This window comes from Panthera onca, chromosome B2 (genome assembly GCF_046562875.1).
Source record: "Panthera onca isolate mPanOnc1 chromosome B2, mPanOnc1 haplotype 2, whole genome shotgun sequence".
Classification (NCBI taxonomy): Eukaryota; Metazoa; Chordata; class Mammalia; order Carnivora; family Felidae; genus Panthera; species Panthera onca.
The window spans coordinates 29,471,796-29,491,052 of record NC_138343.1 but is presented as its reverse complement, the minus strand read 5'-3'; the positions used below and the strand labels follow the sequence as shown (position 1 = coordinate 29,491,052).

At 47.0% G+C, this 19,257-nt stretch overlaps 1 protein-coding gene across 1 annotated transcript; it reads right to left on the bottom strand.

Annotated features, from left to right (window-relative positions):
- Positions 1 to 298: 298 nt before the first annotated feature.
- MUCL3 (mucin like 3) lies at positions 299 to 12,492 on the bottom strand. The gene is made up of 3 exons (XM_060615037.3): positions 11,186 to 12,492; positions 1,977 to 5,194; positions 299 to 1,474 (listed from the first exon to the last, which is right to left on the bottom strand). The coding sequence occupies exons 1-3, from the start codon at positions 11,265 to 11,267 to the stop codon at positions 1,328 to 1,330; spliced, it is 3,447 nt and encodes a 1,148-aa protein (XP_060471020.3). The 5' UTR covers positions 11,268 to 12,492; the 3' UTR covers positions 299 to 1,327.
- Between the last annotated feature and the right edge of the window lie 6,765 nt (positions 12,493 to 19,257).

Here is a 19,257-nt window from a genome sequence, read left to right as displayed (position 1 = left end):
GAAATACTGGCTTATTAATGAACACATTTTCTCCTGCTTTTGCACCATGCAAATGGGCCCAGCAGGAACTCAGGCTGGCTCCTATCTAAATCCAGGAGTGACTCATTTTAGGAGCAGTAGAAATTCAGCCTAATTTTCCATGACACTCTAAAGAATTCCTGTTCTCTAGCCACTGCTGCTCAAGGTCATATGTAAGGTCACAGCCAGAGTCAGGAACACTAGTCAAGACTTCTCCCAACTGACAGTTCAATAATTATGGTGTACTTACTTTACAAATATTTTCTACTTTATTATAAAAAGACCAATAGATAGGAAGCTGTCTATTATCTGTTCATTCTTTCCACTATGCCAAATCAGTAATAGGTGAAAGGGCTTTAATAAGTTGGAGAGAAAATCCAGATGATATGCCTATAAGGGGGAATATCAAAATCTGGGGTGAAAGTGTGAGTAGAGAGAGTATGGGGGCAGTGGAGAAGACAAGTGACTCTTCCAGGAAAAAGCCTGGACTGGCTTTTGGTAGAACCGACAGGAAAATAAATAATGAGTGGGGAACACCATCAGGGACAGTCTGGAATGGGGATAAATGGATAAGACTGCAGACCACACAAAAATCCCTCCCTCTGTGCCACCCACGACCCAGAAAGCCAGACCAGCAGGATGTCTACTGTAGACATTTAGAAAAAACTAAAGGATTCAGAAGGAAGAGGGAAGAACCATCTGGATGAGAGACATTTATGATCTTTTCTGGAATTTTCCTTGCTCCTTGGTATAGAGAGGGTGAAGGAAATAAGTTCTCTTTTCTTCTCAGATTCTACTTTTTTCATTTTAAAAAGGAGGTAGGCAAGTGTCCTGGGAAGTCAAAGACAAGCCTGCTTATACACAAAATCTAAGTAATAGTACATGGAAATATTATAGATTGGTCCTGACACCCAGGAACTCTGTCCTCAATCTCCAACTCACAGTCAGATATGGGGCATTGCCTTCTAAGGCCCCCAAACTTCCTTTAGTCATGCTGCTCCTCCCAAGACTCAGTGTCCTATGTTGGTGTCTACCCCATGTGTCCATCAAACATGTTTTCATTCCAAGACCACCATCTTCTGCAGAGAACACTTGCATTATGCATTCTTTCTTCTTTATCTCCCTTCTTGCTTATCCTTCTTGCTTATCACCTCATCCCTTGACCAGTTTCAATAAGAACACAGCTGATGAAGAGTTAATGCTGTTAACTGCCAGTACTCTGCCCTTCCTGGAGTCCAGGAAATAGGAATGGTGAGTCTAATTCCTCATCTTAGGAAGGGCATGGAAGAGCTGGGACCTTTCTGAAGGATCACCGTGGGGAAGGGATCTGGCCCTTGCCAAGAGTCTGCTGCTCCATCAGGTAGACTGGGTAGGAACTAGGGCCCCCATCATCCTCTGGGTCATTGTCCTCTGTGTTCTGGACCAGTGCACGGCGTGTTTTCATCGTACAGGCAATCTGTGATTAGGAGAAAGGAGGAATGAATTTCATCTGCCATGCCACTTGCTTTCCTCAATACCCATAACCCTTCAATTCTATTCTCCCTGATCCTAGCCATTTAGCTTCCTTCTTTCCCAAGATTCCATCCAAACCTTGATCCTTATTCCAGCCCCAGATCCCATGCACTAAGTCCCAGACTTCATCTCCAATTCCCTCCTCTGTCCAATTTTCCCTCTCCTGATATTCCCTGTTCTCATATCCCAGATTCTATCTCCAGCCCCCAGTTTTTCCCTATTCTATTTCCTTTTTTCTCAGCCACAGACTTTTCTTCAATGCCACTGTTCATGCCTCATGCATCTATTGTCCTTCCCCAAAGTTTTCACCACCACTACCCCTTTATTACCAACCTCCCACCATGCCTCTTTTCCTGGGCTAATTACTGCCTCTTGTTCAGATCCATAATCTCTCGTCAACTCCCTGTCTCATGGGTTCACTCCCCTGTAGCATCCCTGCCCCTTACCAAGAAGATAAGGCCAAGGAACACCAGGAAGAGAATCACAGCCACCAGGACCACAATAACTATGGCCCATGCAGGGAATGAATCATTCTCCCTCATTCCTCCAGCACGAAGACCTCCCTGTGAGCCATCTTTGTTCTGATATGGATGGTTTTGGTTGCCTGGGGCTTCTGACATGATGGAACTCAGCTCTATGTGAGATGTGGTGAGTGTAAAAGAACCAATGGGTACCCCATGGGTAACATCAGTTTTATTTGAACCAGGAGAGGTATTAGTGACAGATTTGTCTCCTGTGACATTGAATGGAGGTCTTATAGTCTCTGTGGAAGCTGTGTTTTTTCCTACACTTTCTTTAGGTTTTCTTGGGGGTTTTGTGGTCTCAGTGGCCAATGTGGCCTTTACTCCATGTTTTATAGATTTGGCTTGAGTTCTTGTTGTCTTCTTATTGGCTGGAGTGGCATTTTCTCCATGTTCTTTGGGCCCCTCTGGGGCTCTTGTGGTATTGCTGTTGGCCGAGATGATCTTCTCCCCATGGTCTGTGGGAATTCCTGGGGCTCCTGTGGTCTTCCCATTGACCGTTGTGTTCTTCTCCCCATGGTTCTTGGGCTCTTCTAGGGCTCTAGTGGTCTTTCCCTCATGGTCCTTGGGGACTTCTGGGGCTCTCGTGGTCATCCTATTGGCCAGTGTTGTTTTCTCCCCATTGTCCTTGGGCCCTTCTGGGGCTCTTGTGGTCTCCCTGTTGGTTGGGGTGGTTTTCTCCCCATGGTCTGTAGGAACTTCTGGGGCTCTCGTGGTCATCCCATTGGCCAGTGTAGTCTTCTCCCCATGGTTCCTGGGCCCTTCTGGGGCTCTTGTGGTCTTCCCGTTGGCTGGGGTGGTCTTCTCCCTCTGGTCCTTCGGCCCTTTTAGGGCTCTGGTGGTCTTCTCCCCATGGTCCTTGGGGCCTTCTGGGGCTCTCGTGGTCATCCCATTGACTGTTGTGTTCTTCTCCCCATGGTCCTTGGACCCTTGTAGGGCTCTGTTGGTCTTACCCCCATCATCCTTGGACCCTTCTGGGACTCTTGTGGTCTTACCATTGGCCAGGGTGGTCTTCTCCCTATGGTCGTTGGGCCCCCCTAGGGCTCTAGTGGTCTTCCTGTTGACTGTGGTGGTCTTCTCCCCATGATGCTTGGGAACTTCCAGGGCTCTTGTGGTCTCCCTGTTGGCTGGGGTGGTCTTCCCATGGTCCTTGGGCCCTTCTGGGGCACTCATGGTCTTCCCATTGGCTAGGGTTCTTGTGGTTTTCTTCCCATATTCCTTGGGGCCTTCTGGGGCTCTCGTGATCATACCATTGGCAGATGTAGTCTTTTCCTCATGGTTCTTGGACCTTTCTGGGGCACTTGTGATCTTCCTGACTGTGGTGGTCTTCTCCCTGTGGTCCTTGGGCCCTTCTGGAGTTCTTGTGGTCTTTTCCTCATGTTCCTTGGGCCCTTCTGGGACACTTGTGGTCACCCCATTGGCTGATGTAGTCTTCTCATCATGTCCCTTGGGGTCTTCTGGGGCACTTGTGATCTTCCTGTTGACCGTAGTGGTCTTCTTCTCATGATCCTTAGGCTCTTCCAGGGATCTTGTGATCTCCTTGTTGGCTGGGGTGGTCTTCTCATGGTCCTTGAACCCTGATGGGGTTCTCATGGTCTTCCCATTGGCTGGGGTGGTCTTCTCCCCATAGTCCTTGGGCCCTTCTAGGGTTCTTGTGATCATCCCGTAGGCTGATGTAGTCTTCTCCCCATGACTCTTGGGGCTTTCTGGGGCACTTGTGGTCTTCTCATTGACTGTAGTGGTCTTCTTCTCATGATCCTTAGGCCCTTCCATGGATCTTGTGACCTCCCTGTTGGCTGGGGTGGTCTTCTCATGGTCCTTGGGCCCTGCTGGGGCTCTCATGGTCTTCCCATTGGCTGGGGTGGTCTTCTCCCCATAGTCCTTGGGCCCTTCTAGGGTTCTTGTGATCATCCCATTGGCTAATGTAGTCTTCTCCCCATGACCCTTGAGGCTTTCTGGGGCATTTGTGGTCTTCCCGTTGACTGTAGTGGTCTTCTTCTCATGATCCTTAGGCCCTTCCACGGATCTTGTGACCTCCCTGTTGGCTGGGGTGGTCTTCTCGTGGTCCTTGGGCCCTGCTGGGGCTCTCATGGTCTTCCCATTGGCGGGGGTGGTCTTCTCACTATAGTCAGTGGGCCCTTCTGGGGCTCTTGTGGTCCTCCTGCTGTCCGGAGTGGTGTTCTGTCCATGTTTCTTGGACTTTTGGCGGCTTATTGTGGCTTTCTTATTGGTTGATGTAGTCTCTTCTCCATATTTTGTAGATTCTGTTGGGACTCCCGGAGTCTTTTCATAAGGCAATGTGGCTACTTTTCCATGTTCTAGTGAGTTTTCTAGTGATTTTGTGATATTTATATGAGCTGATATGGTGCTGTGTCTATGTTCTCTAAGTGTTGCTGGTATTTGTGTGGTCTTTTCAATGGCTAATGTGGTCCTGCTTATACGTCCTGTAGTCTTCATCATCGTTGTGCCTGAGGCAACTGTAGTTCTGAGATTAGCAGCTATTGTATGATCTCCAGCTCTTTCTGACCTTCGTGGGGTTCTTGTAACCTCATCTGATGGGGCTGTTGTGCTTTTGCCTGAGGAATACATAGGTATTTTTTTGCTCTCCGAATTTCCTGAGTTGTGGACAGGATTTATGGTCTTCTGTGAAGTAGCGCTTTTACTCTCTGAAGTAATGTTTCTCAAAGATGTTACACTTTTATCTGTTCCTGTAACTGATTTGAACTTAAGGCAAGTTGTTTTGATCTTGGGTGCTGAGGTTGGATATTTTACACCAGACGATCCCTTATGTGTGTTAGTAGAGTCAGCAGGATCAATAGACCGTCCATTCCGAACATTTGGGTCTCTTCCTTGATTGCTCGGGGTTTTTTCAGAAGTAGAGTTTTGGGAATTACCATGATGACTTGTAGAGTTTTGGGAATTACCTATGTGTTTGTAAATCGGCTTGAGATGGTGTGTAGCGTTGCAATTGCGTTTTAGCTTATGGGTTTCTGTAGATTTAGTGAGGTCTAGAGGGCTATGGCTTGACTGAAGAGCAGTATGATCAGGGGGTGCACTATAAACAAAGCCTGAAGTAGGAGAGAACAAATTATCAGATGCTGGGGAATCACCAGTTTTCTGAAGTTCTTGAAATGTGATAGCACCTGTGAAGGAAAAGAGGCAAATAAGAAACTTCCATTATTTTCTTCCTTGTTTCTCTGCCCACCTCTCCCTCTAAGGGTCCCTTTATTACCCTAGATATATCTCCCCAGCCAGTATCCTCAAAATACTATGACTTAAAATCCCCATTCTCTCCTCTAGTCTCTGGACCTTTGTTCAGGTTGTGCCTTTAGCAAGAATGCCACTTCACCTCTTCTCCACTTCCACTCCTCAGTTCTGAAATTCAGACCTTTCTGGCCTTATGGCATCTTTCCAGATCCTTCCAAGCATATAAGATCTAGTTTCATCTCAATGCTCAAAAAATTCTTTATTAATACCCTTTCCTGGTACCTTCAACCCAACCTTACAGTTATTTGTGTGCCTATCAACCTCTACTTCCTGCCCTACCTATCAAATCACAAGATTTTGAGATCAGATATTGAGGATATTTTGTTCCACAAATGCTCCTTCAGAGTTTATATACTTATGAAATGGAGTTCCCTTTCCATGACAGGGCTGAGAGGAAAGGGAACAAATATCAGAATCTCCATCTTTCCATAACATTCCAGCTCCATCTCAAATGTAATTGTGTAAGAGACTGAAGTAAGACTTCTGGCAGAACTTGCCATAGGATTAATAAGTAGACACAGGTGATGAATGGGAGGAGGATAAAAAGAGGAATGGAAGATGGATAGAGGAAGGATATGGAAGACTTCATTTTGGTGTTAAAGTTTGGTTTGGATGTAGAGAAGTAGATAAGATGACTCAACCCTATGGTCGCCCACTGGACACCCCTCTCTTCACACGCCTAAAGCTATCTGGGATAGATGAAGTTTGCCCGCTTGAAAGAAAAAGATGTCTGCTTGGGGGTCCTGAGATGAGTGAATGAGGCAGCTGAATTGTAGAAGGGACTGACTGTGTTTAAGGACAGGGTGTGAGAGAAAACACCTCTATCAATGAACAGATAAGGGCCTTAATTACGTGGAAAAAAAAACAACCAATGGGGACAGAGGAGATGTCTCTGATACCTAGTCAGGAGATCGTCAAAGAGTGAGGGAGATAGTGTTGTTACGTAACTGAGATTTCCAGTCTGTTAGCTCAAGGTGGCAACCAGAACCTGGACCCATTCCCAATCACAAAGAAACAAAATCCACCCGCCTCCTTGCTGCCAAGAAGAGTAGAGGCCCGGGGAACTCTTTGAAAAAATATGGGTGGGACAAGAAGGGGATGAGGGTCCCAAGTCTCTTATGGGAATCGAGGTTAGGGAAAGAAAGGATGGCTGAATTTTCAGGCCCTCACTTCGCTGTTAGTTCCATTCCTTGGTTCTCTCAGCAGCAATACCAATGATAGCTACTATTCATTGCGCACCTTTTCTGAGCCAAAAGCTCAGGTGGTTGCCTTACAGACATTCTCTTTCTGGATTCTCTTCTAGGGTCACTGATCTCCCAGCTCCCCCAAAAGTAGACACAGATGATGAATGGGAGGAGGATAAGAAGAGGAATGGAAGATGGATAGAGGAAGGAGATGGGAGACTTTCATTTTGGTGTTAAAGTTTGGTCTGGATGCAGAGAAGTAGATGAGATGACTCAACCCTATGGTTCCCCACTGGCCTCTCCTCTTCACACACCTAAAGCTATCTGGATAGATGAAGGTTGCCCTCTTGAAAGAAAAATGTGTCTCTTTAGAAGCGTTACAAGCTATTAACCTCCCTATTTTACAGCCAAAAAACTTGAGTTTCAAGTTTCACCCAAGAGGAATGGTGACTTGCACACAATCCCACAGCAACAGCAATGGCCAACCTTTCTTGCACACTTACTACGAGATAGGCAGGTCTTATGAATGTATTAACTCATTTACTTTTCACAACAGCCCTTTGAAATTAAGAACTATTTGTTATTCTCCCCCTTTTTATAGATGAGGAAACAAGGTTCAGAGAGAATAAGTAATCTCCCCAAGGATACTCTCCAAGTCAAAAGTTGATCTAGAGTTTGAATACATATTCTGGGTTCCCAGACCCAGGCTCCTACTGGTTAAGACTACACTACACAAACTATAGTTCAGCCCAGCTGTTGGGAAAGGAAGAACACTGGCACTTGTGGAATGCCTAAAGGATGCTGTCTATACATTTGTTTATTTAATCTTCACCACAAACCTGTGAGACAAGCATATGATCTTACTATTTTATAGGTGAGAAAAGGAAGTTCAAAGTGATGAAATAATTGGCAAAGTCAGGCTTCTCACTAAACCCCAGATGCTGTTAAATGTGATAGGGGATGAGTAAATATCCAGAAAGTGAATAAATGAGCAGTAGCAGTAGTATTAGTAGCAGTGCTATTTTGCAGTGCAAATTCCACTGGCTTTAAAGAATCAGAGGACAAGATTAGAGTTCAGGCTCTGTCCCTCACCAGCTTTGCATGCTTGCTTGGGTCGCTTAAATATTCAGAATATCCATGTCCTCAACTGTAAATAACAATGATGTCAACTGCACCAGCTTAAGCATAGAAGATTATTTAAAGCATTTGTTGAATCTGAATTATAGTCTTTCAAACAGTCTCATACTTTGCCTTGTTCTCCTGGTAGTAAGGGGAGCCTGAGCCTGTGGCCTTCTACAGCCCCAGGTATCTCTCCTTTCCCATCTGCTTCACATACCTCTGACGCCTGCCTTGACCACCTCATCCAAAGGGCAGCCCCATATTCCTGGGCCATTTCCCCTGGCTGTGTTTTATCAACATGACACTCATCATTTTCTATTTATAATAAATACTTCCCACAATGGCAGGGATTTTTAATTGTCTCATTCATCACTATGTCTCCAGCTTAGAACAATGTCTGGCCCACAGGAAGCACTTCATACATATTTGTTGAATGGGTGATTAACAATATCTTAAGACTGATGAAAACTCTTCAGAAGCAGTGCCAACAACCTCTCATTATGCACACTAAGTAAAAAAGCATATATAACTGTGACCTCCAAAAGTTGGAAAACCAAACGGTAATTTCTGCCACATGAAGTAATTGAGCCCTTGAGATGTTAAAAGAAGACCTACAGCCCACCAGTTCTGGGATACTGGTTGTCATTTAACCCCAGGGCCTATATACTCAATAAAGAGATTCAGATAACTAGATCTTAGAATTCCAGATCTACATCACACAATTGTGGAACCATTGGTTATTAAGTCTAGAGTTGAAGCTCAAAGGATTCCTTGGTTCTGAGCTCAGCCATGGAGCAAATCAGTGACTAACTGCATTGCCTACCCCCACCCCCCCGCCCCAAGATGAGATGACCATCTCTTCTCCCCAGTAGCAATTTTAGTTCCCTAGGAAGTTTTTACTGTGAGATATTCATTTTGCCAACTACAATAATGGCCCCAAAATAACTTTTTTGGTCACTGATACATAGGCAGAGAGGAAACTCTGGCTTTAGCACAAGACACTGAAGATGGATGCTCAGCCTGGATTAAAGAATGAAAAAATCCCACATCAAAACTACGTCTAATTCCAAAGGTCTGTTCAACATGTTTCATTCTCACTTATCATGCTAAGTGATTCATGATGCAGGGTCTCCATCAGAGCAGCTTCACCCAGAAGAGTGTATCTGGTGTTTCTTGGTGTCCTGCCCCTAGAAAATGGCTTACTCCATTTGCAATAATATGGGTAAATGCTTTAAATGTCTATAGAACACAAGCTCAGTACATGGCCTAAAACTCAGAGTAAAACAGACTAAAGAGAAATATACTCAAATGGTTGCCTGCGTGGGTAACTGGGGAGTATCATATTTTCTTTTTCTTTCTCATTTTTTTCAGTTTTCCAGTTTCTATAATGAGCATATTTCTGTCAGATAAGTTACATCAAATAACATTTATTAGAGGAAAAACAAGACATCCTTTTTAGACTTGCTCCAAGACCCCATTTGTGCTCCCCTCAGAGATGATTTCATCTACTTTCTGCACCTCTGGTTCTACAACTGCATGCCACAGACTCTGGGGTTCTAAGACCCAGTTATCTGAATCTGGGTATTGACTAATCCTGTGCATAAATGATGGGGAGGGGTTGGAACTGTGTACTAAAGGTATTCATCCACCTCAGTCATCACTCTTTCCCTCTCTACCTTGGCCTCACTGCCTGCTGGACATAGTCATGTGCCCCATCAGCCCCACATTCCAGTTCCACCCTCACCCCACCCCAACCTTATCCCAGTCTCACACCCTCCCTACCTATCACCCACTTGCTCTTCTCTACAGGATCTGAGTGTCCACTGCCCTGGCCCTCCCCCCAGCCCTCTCCTCCGTTTCACCCAGGCAAACTCTAGCAGCCATCTCCCCAGACAAAACCCACAGAGCCCAGAGTGTCCTATTCTGGAATTCAGATCTCAAGTCTGCCCTGCATCTGCCTGTGCCCTAGAGCAAATCTTCCTCAAAAGTTAATGTGTATGGAGTTGTCTCATGCTTCATTCCCTTCTGCTTTGTACCTACAGATCCTTCTTCCTGGGCAGCAGCACAACAGAAGGTGGCAGAGAGCAGCAGGTGGGATAGCAGCATGACAGGAAGGAGGAGAGAAGAGACCCAGGATTGGGAGGCTGAGGACGGCTCTGGTGCCTCTGTCCGCAGACCGTCAAGATAGGGAGAGAGGTACAAGTCAGAGCACAAACAGAATGCACTGCTGAGGCCTAGCAGAGGCAGCTCGAAGATTCCTCAGCCCCTGCCCCTGCCAGCCACCATCCACTTGTTCCCCTCGCTCCCATCCCCGCTGGCCCCAACATGACCTGAGCTCAAGGAAGGAGAAATTTCCTCCAATATCACCCTCTGTCAAATACTATTAGAAGAAGAAGCTGCTGCCTGCCCTACCCTAAATACTGTCTGCAGCATCCAGATTCACAACTTTCTGGGTCCTGGTTTGCAATCATTAACATCGTTGCCATGGATGACCCTATCCAGCTCATTGCATCTCTCTGAATTTATTTGTGTGTGTCTACCTTGTGAAGACCCTCCTTTGAATCACCCAGGTCCCCTCCAAACTTCTCCTGTGTTTCACCTCTCCACTCCCTGGGGTCAGTCACAGAACTATTTCTTAACTAAGTGAACTAATTTGGTGATTTCACTTTAACTTGTAGGTTCTGTTGTGCTCATTAAACTTTTCCACATACTTTTTCTCACTGAAGCTCTGGAATGTTTCCCAACTGTAGAATGGGGACAAAATCATGCACACCTTATCGAGTTGCTATGAGGATCAAATAGGTAAATGTGAACAAAGTGCCTAGAACAATGCCTAGCACATAGTAAATGCCTGGTAAGCGTCATCTACTGGTATTGGCCAGATGGCATTCTTCTAAGCTTATAAATGTAGGAAAGCCCTGACTAACTAAATGGGCCAGAGTCCAGAATAGAACCAAGATTGGCGTAGAACAGGGCCCTTGGGAGAGAAATGCACCTCGGGCCCATGAGGGCAGCAGGCAATGTGGAATGGCAGAATCCCTGCTTGCCACCCTCTAACTTCATGACTTTGGACAAGTCCCTTCACTTCCTCTGCATCATGCTCTCCTCTCTATAAAGTGCAATATGAACCATCTCAGGGGATTTGAGGAGATGAAATGAGATTAAGTACTGTGAGCACATGTGAGTTCCTTGAACATAACAGATGCTCAGAGAATGTCAGGCCCCACTGCTGTCTACCCAAGACTGCTGGCCTGTACAGTGTCTTTATGTAAACTGGAAACAGCCCCTCTGTGCGTGGGTGCAGCTTTGCAGGCTATGTCTTGAGAAGCAGAGCACAGGCTGGATTTCATCTCCTACCTGCTCCTTAGACAGTAACCTTAAGCAGTGAACACCCTAGGCAACTGTATGCAACAACCCTATACCCACATCCCTTCCCACCACACATTCACCTGCTATTCATTTCTATGATTGGTCATTCAACCCTACAAATGCTAAGAAACAATTCCTCTTTGTCTTCTGTCTCCTTGTGTTATGGTAACCCCTTTGCCTCTGAAGGCATCTTACCTGCCTCCTGAGAAGCTAAAAGGAAGATGAGGCAGCAGTGGAGGCCAAAGGTGGAGCAGATGCAGTGGGCTGGCTGGGCCATGTTGGAGTTGGACAGCTGCTTGGGACCATGGGCTGGGGTCCTCTCAGCTTAAATGGGTCCATGTTTGACGTCATGGGGGCTGGGGCCCCCCAGGTCTCAACCTTAAGCAAATGGAACCGCCCCACCCCACAAGGGTGCCCTGATAACAGGAGACCGCAACTGCTGTGTCACAGAGCCAAGCACCTGGGTGCCTGCTGAATGGGTGGGATCTGGGAAAAGGAACACAGAGTAGGCAGACTCCTGACCCAGGCCCAGCAGAGGGAGAGGGGACTGGGTGGGGGCAGCCTCCAGGGCTCTGAGGAGATAGGGAGCATATTGCTGGGTTCTAAAAGGACTGGGCTCTGATGGGTGAGGCAGATGGGGGGGTGATTGGGTGCTCAGGTTCTGGGAGGAGATTCACATTCTGGTTCTCCAGCTTCACATTTGCCCTTCCGCTTCTCTCGTGTCAGCCCTGTTTTCCACACCCCTTATTCACACATGGTCACTCTTTTTTGCCATGGGTGGAGTCATCCATGAGTATCAGGTGAAAGAGCAAAGAAGCAGAAAGACCTCACATGGTCCACTACTGCAGAGACAGGTGCTTCCAGATGTCCAGAGATGACACAAGATGTGGATACAGTGGGGACAGTGACAGAGACAAGCTACAAGACTGATACAGAAGCCCAACATCACACACCTCACCAGGGATGCAGATGGGAACGGAGGCTGAGTTCTTTGGTAGAGATGCTTGGTGTACAGGGGCTCTGCCTTCAGACAACCCCTTCCCTCCTCTCCCACATCAGCCCAGCAGCCATCACTTTGCCTCCAAGCCCCTATCATCCCTATATAGAAATGCAGACATCTCACTTCTAGAATCTCCTGGAGTCTTCCTCTTTCCCTCCTCTTGATTCCTTGCCTAGAGCAAGCGTTAGTTCAGAAGACTGTCAAAATTCATTCACTGGACTTCCAAGTGACAGTACCTAGGTCTGGAGTTGTGGGGGACAGACTACTGGGGCCAAGGAGAGAGAAAGTCATGGGTCCAGGTGTCCAAGTCACCACCTCTTTATGGCTCACTTGATTTGTTCACAGTGTGTCTCCTCTCATGGAAAGTAAGCACCCTGCAGGCAAGGTCTTTGTCTTGACCACTGCTGCTTTCCCCGTCACCTGAGATAGTGCCTGGCACACAGTAGACAATCAGTAAGCACTTACTACTCGGCTATATAGAGTGGGTGTCTGGACCATCTGCTGCCTTTCTGGGGGAAGTGGAGCAGGCAGAAGGAGTGGAGAGGGTCAAGATCTAAAGGTCAAGAAGCCAGGGGCTCAGGGCAGTGGGGCTCATGGGAGGACCAGAGAGACACTTTGGGAGAACATATGAATTGTTCTCATTACTTGGTGTGACTTGTCCCTAAGCCCTAGGCAGGGCTGGAATGAGTGAGAAGAGAACAGGCCAACTTCTCATTAATGTAATTAATGGGAAATTAATGAGGCTCCATGGAGTCAGGCCAAAGACTGATTACTCAGAACTGGGTGGCCTGCCTCCCTGGCAACGCACCCTGAAAGATGGAGGAACTAAGGAAGCAGCAGGCCTTCCCCTGTAGCTCCATCTGGACCCAGAGTGACTAACAACTCCCTTTTCCATTAGTCCCCAGCCCCACCCTTTCCCCCAGGAACCTAGGCCTCTAGGAGAGTGGTTCTCAACAGAGAGGGACAGTTTTGCTCTCCCAGCAAACATTTGGGAAAGTCTGAAGATATTCTTTTTTGTTTGTTTTTTAATTTTATTTTAGAGAGAGAGAGTGGGAGTAAGTGAGAGGGACAGAGTGAAAGAGAGAGAGAGAGAGAGAGAGAGAGAGAGAGAGAGAGAGAATATCTCAAGAAGGCTCCATGCTAAGCGTGGAGCCTGACATGGGGCTTGATCCCACAACCCTGGGATCATGACCTGAGCCAAAATCAAGAGTCGGACGCTCAGCCAACTGAGCCACCCAGGTGTCCCTAGAGATATTCTTGTCACAACTTGGAGGGGGTGTCACTAGCCTCTAGTGGATAGAGGCCAGAGGTACTATTCAACATAATACATAATGCGCAGGACAGCCCCCAACCTGCAACAAAGAACTCTCCAGCCCAACATGTCAGTGGTGCTGAGATTCACAATCTCTGCTTTAGTTGCATAAATAAACATCCGCCCTTCTCTTTTAGCCACAACTTCCTCCAGAGGACCCATGCATCTGGGTTAGAGAAACTAGGGGGTAAGTAGAGGCTCAGGTTGATCTCTTAGTGTGAGTAGAGGTTGTTGTGTCTGAGTTAGAGGCTGAGGGGTTAGTCACAAAATAATCCTACTAATTTCTAACGTTTGAGCATTTCTATGTACCAAAGAATATGCTAAACACCTTACCTTCTTAAAACCTATGAGATTAGCAATGTTAGCTTCATTTTACCGATGAGAATAAACAGTCTCAGATTAGGGAAGTGACTTGCCCAAGGTCACACACCTGGTAAGCAGGAGACCAGACTTGGTCGGTAACTGCATAATGGCAAAGCACATGTGCTTTGACAAATACACAATGACTAGGAGACAAGTGGAGGGGGTGGTGTTTTATTTAGCAAGAATTGTGTCTTTCATCCACTCAGAGTGGTCTAAGGAGGCATCACAGAGCAGGACTCCTCGCCTGTCTCAAAGTGAGAGGACTGGAGGTGTTGGGAGGGCCAGGAGCCAGCCCAAAGGGGCTCCATATGGAAGGAGCTGTGAAGGGAGAGCTTCCCCATCCTGCACATGGGATGTCCAAAGTGTCCCTAGCTAATGAGGCTCTCTAAGGAAGAGGGTGGGAATGGGAAGAAAGGGTGAAGGACAAAGGTTCCAACTGCCCAGACCTAGACTTCATGAAGGCTAGAAGACCCCTGGAGACCAGCTAGCCCTGGTCCTTCCTTCTGCAGATGAGAAAACTGCTTCAGAGAAGTTAGGTCCAAATGGCAGGCTGGTGGCAGGACCCAGACCAGAACCTCAGCCTCCTACTTGGTGACTGATCCCCTTATACTGTTGGTGAAGGAGACCTGGATGGGCTGGTGGCCCCAGGAATCCACCCGCAGGAAATGGTCCCAGCTAACTGAATGGGAAGGTTGAGTCTGAGAATGAGTCTGTTTTGGAGAGGAAGAAGGAAGGTTGAAGGGAGAGGGATACTCTACCATCCCGGCCCCACCCCTTCATTTGACAGGGTAGTGGTTGGTGTCCCTATGGTGGCAGTCATAAGGGGTCACAGAGCCACTACCACACTCCACACTCATCTCCTTCCAGAAGTGGCAGGCCTGAGAGACCATGGAGAGGGTGGATCAACTGAGGGCCCCAGGAATGTGCTTCCCAGCCCTCAGCTCTCCCCATGGGCTGCTCCCTCTCCTTGACAACTCAGGTTCTCAGCATCCCTCTTCAAGTGAAATGATAGTAATGATGAATAAGGGGAATATTGAGCATTAATGCCAAGCAGCTAAGGGCTTTACATGTATAGCTCATTTCATTCTCCAACAGCCTTTTGACCTATCATTCTCATTTTATCCAGCACTCATCTATAAAATGAGGGGTAATAATATTATCTATATCACAGGTACATAGGTATGTATGTACAGCCTCTGGCACATAATAAGTGCTATTTAAGTATTAGTTATTATTAATGAGAAATCTGGACACAGAGAGGTTAAGTAATTTGCACAAGATCACACAGCTATATTGGTGGAGCTAGGATTCAATACCCAGGCTACTGTGACTCCACACAGTCTTCACTGCCTGGATAGAGCTGAATTTAGTGTCTCCCTGAGCTGGTCAGCCTCCAGCACTCCCCATTCTCTCTTTTGGTGGCCCCAACTCCCCATCCCTGCTTGGTCACTGACAGGTACTGACATCCACATCACTGACATCCACATCTTTCCATCTTTCTGAACCTTCCTCCATATCTCCAGCTCTGTTGTCATATATATCTCACTCTGCAATGTCTCTACTATGAGGATGCCCAGGTGGGCCTCTCTCCTTCTGAACCCCAGTCTTTCCCACTGGGAAAGTGGCCTGAGCCTGCTCCCCTGTCTTTCCTCCCTTAATTCCCTGCCTTTAGCTACTGGGGAGTGGGGTTGGTGGGGGAAGCTGCCCATGCCATCCCTGCTGGGAATGGAAGGGAGAGGAGAAGGAAAAAGAGGGAGGAAGGGGAACAGGATCCTTGGAGGGGATGTTTCTTACACCAGAAAGATCAAAGCCATGAGAAAGGAAGTTGAAAACTTTTCAAGGAAGCAATCAGGTAACAGACATCTGGCTACTGGTGTGACCAGAAGCTCAAGGGAGCACTGAAACCCCGTTAAGAACTGGAAACATCGTCAGACATACTCAAAACACAGTTGAAATCAGGCACTAATGAATGCCTGTACTCCCCTCCAGGAGCCAGAGCTGGCTGCAGAAGAGTAAGAGAGAATGGGCCCAACCATCATCTTTACTGGTAAATGGCCCAATGCAAATAAGAGCACCTTACTGGTCAGGATTCTGGGCTCGGGGCATGTGGTGGCCACTCCAGCCATTATGGGGGTGGAGCCTCCTGAGACAGCCGTGCTAGCTATGTGGAAGGCCAGACCCAATGGGAGCCGTTCCAGGGGCTGTCGTGAGGGAGATCTGAGGCAGATCCTAGAAGGGAAGAGAGAAAAAATGGCCAGAAGAGATCAGAAGTGAGAGCAGAAGCAGAAATTACATTCAGTGTTCCCTCAATCAAAATCCTAGCGACTTATAGGGGCACCTGGGTGGCTCAGTTTGTTCAGCGTCAAAAATCTGCTCAGGTCATGATCTCGTTGTTCCTGAGTTTGAGTCCTGCATTTCGCTCTGTCCTGACAGCTCAGAGCCTAGAGCCTGCTTCAGATTCTGTTTCTCCCTCTCTCTCTCTCTGCCCTTCCTCTGCTCACGCTCTGTCTCTCTCTCTCTCAAAAATAAACATTGAAAAAAAAATTAAAAAAAAATCCTAGCGAGTTGTTGGTATAAATCGATGAGCTAATTCTATGAAAATGAAGACTGAGAATGGCTGAGAAATCTCAAAACAAAACAAAAGTAGAAGACTTAAACTACCAGATCTTGAAACTTGCTACAAAGCTGAGGTCATTAAGTACTGTGGCACTGACCTAAAAATAGACACAGAAGAACAGAATAGGGGCACCTGGGTGGCTCAGTTAAGTGGAGTTAAGTGTCCAACTCTTGGTTTCAGCTCAGGTCATGATCTCACAGTTTGTGGGTTTGAGCCCCACATCAGGCTCTGCGCTGACAGCAAAGAGCCTTCTTGGGATTCTCTCTCTCTCTCTCTCTCTCTCTCTCTCTGCCTCTCCCCCACTCATGTACACATGTAAACTCCCACACTCTTCCTCTCTCTCAAAAGAAAAAAATAAACTTAAAAAAAAAAAAAGAGGAACAGAATAGAGTCCAGAAATAGACCCACATGTATATGCTCACTGGCCTTTTGATAAAGATACTCACACAACTCAATGGTGGGCAAAGAGGGAAGGTCTTTGAAATAAATGGCTCTGAGGCAACTGGTTATCCATACAGGGAGAAAATGAACCGACCTCTACCTTACTCCATACACAGAAATTAATCGAAGACAAATCATAGGCTTAAATTTCAAAGCCCAAATAAGAAAGCTTCCAGAAGCATGCATAAGAGAATATGTTTATGACTTTAAAGTAGGCAAAAAAAAAAGTCTTAGGTAGGATACAAAAGACACTAACTACAAGAGAAAAAGTTTATGAATTGAAAAGCAGGGGTGGGGTTGGAGGGGGTGCTTTGTATAGCCACCAAGCCCAGGGCACTGCTTCAATGAGATTTTGGGGAACTGTTGACTTACACGTGGCTGAGCATAGGAAGCCCCCACCCAGAGCCACAGGCCAAGCTAAAAAGCCCTCTAGAGATAGATTGAGAAATAGAAATATCACCTAGCAACACCGAGAATGTTACTGTAGTACTCCAAGAAATGGTTGTAGCTGAAATCTGAGAACTACTTGGAAAACTCCCAGAAGGTGAAGAAACTGTTGAGAAACTTGCAAAGAACGTGCAGAGATCGGCAGAGTTCTACCCAGAGACAGTGAGGAGACTGGTAGACATGGTGGGGAGACTGACAGAGATCTTCTCAGAGATGGTAGGGAGATTGGCAGAGATGGTAGGGATACCAGCAGAGACAGTGGGGAGACCAACAGAGAGATATCCTCAGAAATAGGAGACTGGCAGAGACGGTGGGGAGACTGACAGAGGTATCTCCAGAACCTGAGGGACTCTCAGAGGTTGTCAGTATGCCTCCAGATGCTGTTTCCCGATGAGGTCAGCTGTGCTATTGTTGGAAGAAGAAAAATGAAATGATGGGGTTAGAAGAGTTGGCCAACTCCAAAGCCCACCTCTTTACTCCAACAACCCTTTTCAGAGGTTGGTGTTCCTGCAGGCCCAGGAATAGCACCCAGGTGCGTCCATCGTGCCTGATGGTGTGTGCCTTTCCAGATCTATTTCCCCTGCTCTTTAAAGGCTCTGAGGCTTGCATCACCTGAGGTGCTCAGTGAGTTGAGCATCCGACTCTTGATTTTGGCTCAGGTCATGGTTCCAGGATCGTGGGATCCACCTCTCCACTTAAATGTGGAGCCTGCTTCAGATTCTCTCTCTCTCTCTCTCTCTCTCTCTCTCTGTCTCTGTCTCTATCTCTCTCTCTCTCTCCCACTGTCCCTCTCCCCTCCTCTCAAATTAAAAAATACAATTAAAATTAAAAAAAATAAATAAAGGCTCTGAGGCTGTTATAAGTCTCAGGAGAGCCAGGTATGTTAGTATTTCCACCAACCCAGGATCTCCATCTCCAGGGAGAGGTCACCAAGCTGTCCCCAAGGGATTGACCTCTCCCAACCTGATCCCAGGAAACATCGGGGAGTGGGGGAGAGCGAGTGAGAGGCTGAGGATTCCCCTACCTGGCTCTCAGGCTCTTCCCAGACTTGGGACCAATCTTTCAGGCCCAAGTCCATCTCTAGCTCAGACCTTTCTCAAAGGGAGGAGGCCCAGGTGTCCAATCCCAAGGTCTTCTTCCTCCTAGAAGCACAACCATTGGGGGTGAGGCTAGATACACAGGTCCTTGGGGAAAGAGAATTTGGGAGCTGGATGAAGGTGTAGAATGGCAAGGCCTGGGGCTTGCATCTGACCCTTGGGAGACCTCAGGGCAGGGTAAACACCTGAGCCATCTCTCACCTAGCTGACTGGAGCCCACAAAGTTTTCCATTCTTTTGGCAGAGAAGGGCCAAGGGAGAAAAGGAGCACCAAGGAAGACATGAATCATGTTCAAGAACAGTGCAATGCAGAGGTTCAGAACCTAGCTCTGAAGCCAGACTGTTCTGAATCCACTACTCCCAACCTGTGCAATCTCAAGCAAGTCATGTGACCTAAGTCTTAGTTTCTTCATCCCTAAAATGGGGTGATCTACTACCTACTTCAATGGGTCATTACAAGCATTAAAGGAAATAGTGGTTCTAATGTTCCTAGCATGACTATGTAGGAAGAGTTGGGGGCACCAGCTAGGAAAGACATAAGGGTGCCTCTGCTCTCCTCTTAAGAAGACTCAGATGCCCAAAGCATCTCTCTATGCTCCTGCTTTCTACCCTTTCTCATACCTCCTGTGCCTGCTCATCTTTCTTCCACTTATTCTTCCCATTCTTATCTTCCTGCTCTCCCACAGAAGCCTGGGAGCCCTTGGATGTCCAAACCTGAATGTCTTTTGCTTTTGCTTTTGGCTTCTCTCCCTGACTCGGCCCATTGCTCTCACTGCTTCCATCCCTCTGTGCTTGGGCCCACTGGTTTCTAAGGGAGAAGGGAAATAATACATACGAAAGCAAATAGGAAGACAAAGGGCATGTGCTTTTGTGTGTTCCAGGGGGCTTATGTGACTAGTGTGTCAATCTGTTGAGCTTGTCCCTGTGTCTGGGATGGTTTCTAATCTCTCTGCTATTGGCTTGCTGTGTGGCCTTAATGATCATATGCCCT

Bases quoted from the DNA above. Each gene is read 5' to 3' on its own strand.
- MUCL3 (XM_060615037.3), bottom strand. From the start codon at position 11,267: ATGGCCCAGCCAGCCCACTGCATCTGCTCCACCTTTGGCCTCCACTGC. The intron at 5,195-11,185 runs GTAAGATGCCTT...TTTCCTTCACAG, and splicing joins TTTAGCTTCTCAGGAGGCAG to GTGCTATCACATTTCAAGAA. The intron at 1,475-1,976 runs GTAAGGGGCAGG...TCCTAATCACAG, and splicing joins TCCTTGGCCTTATCTTCTTG to ATTGCCTGTACGATGAAAAC.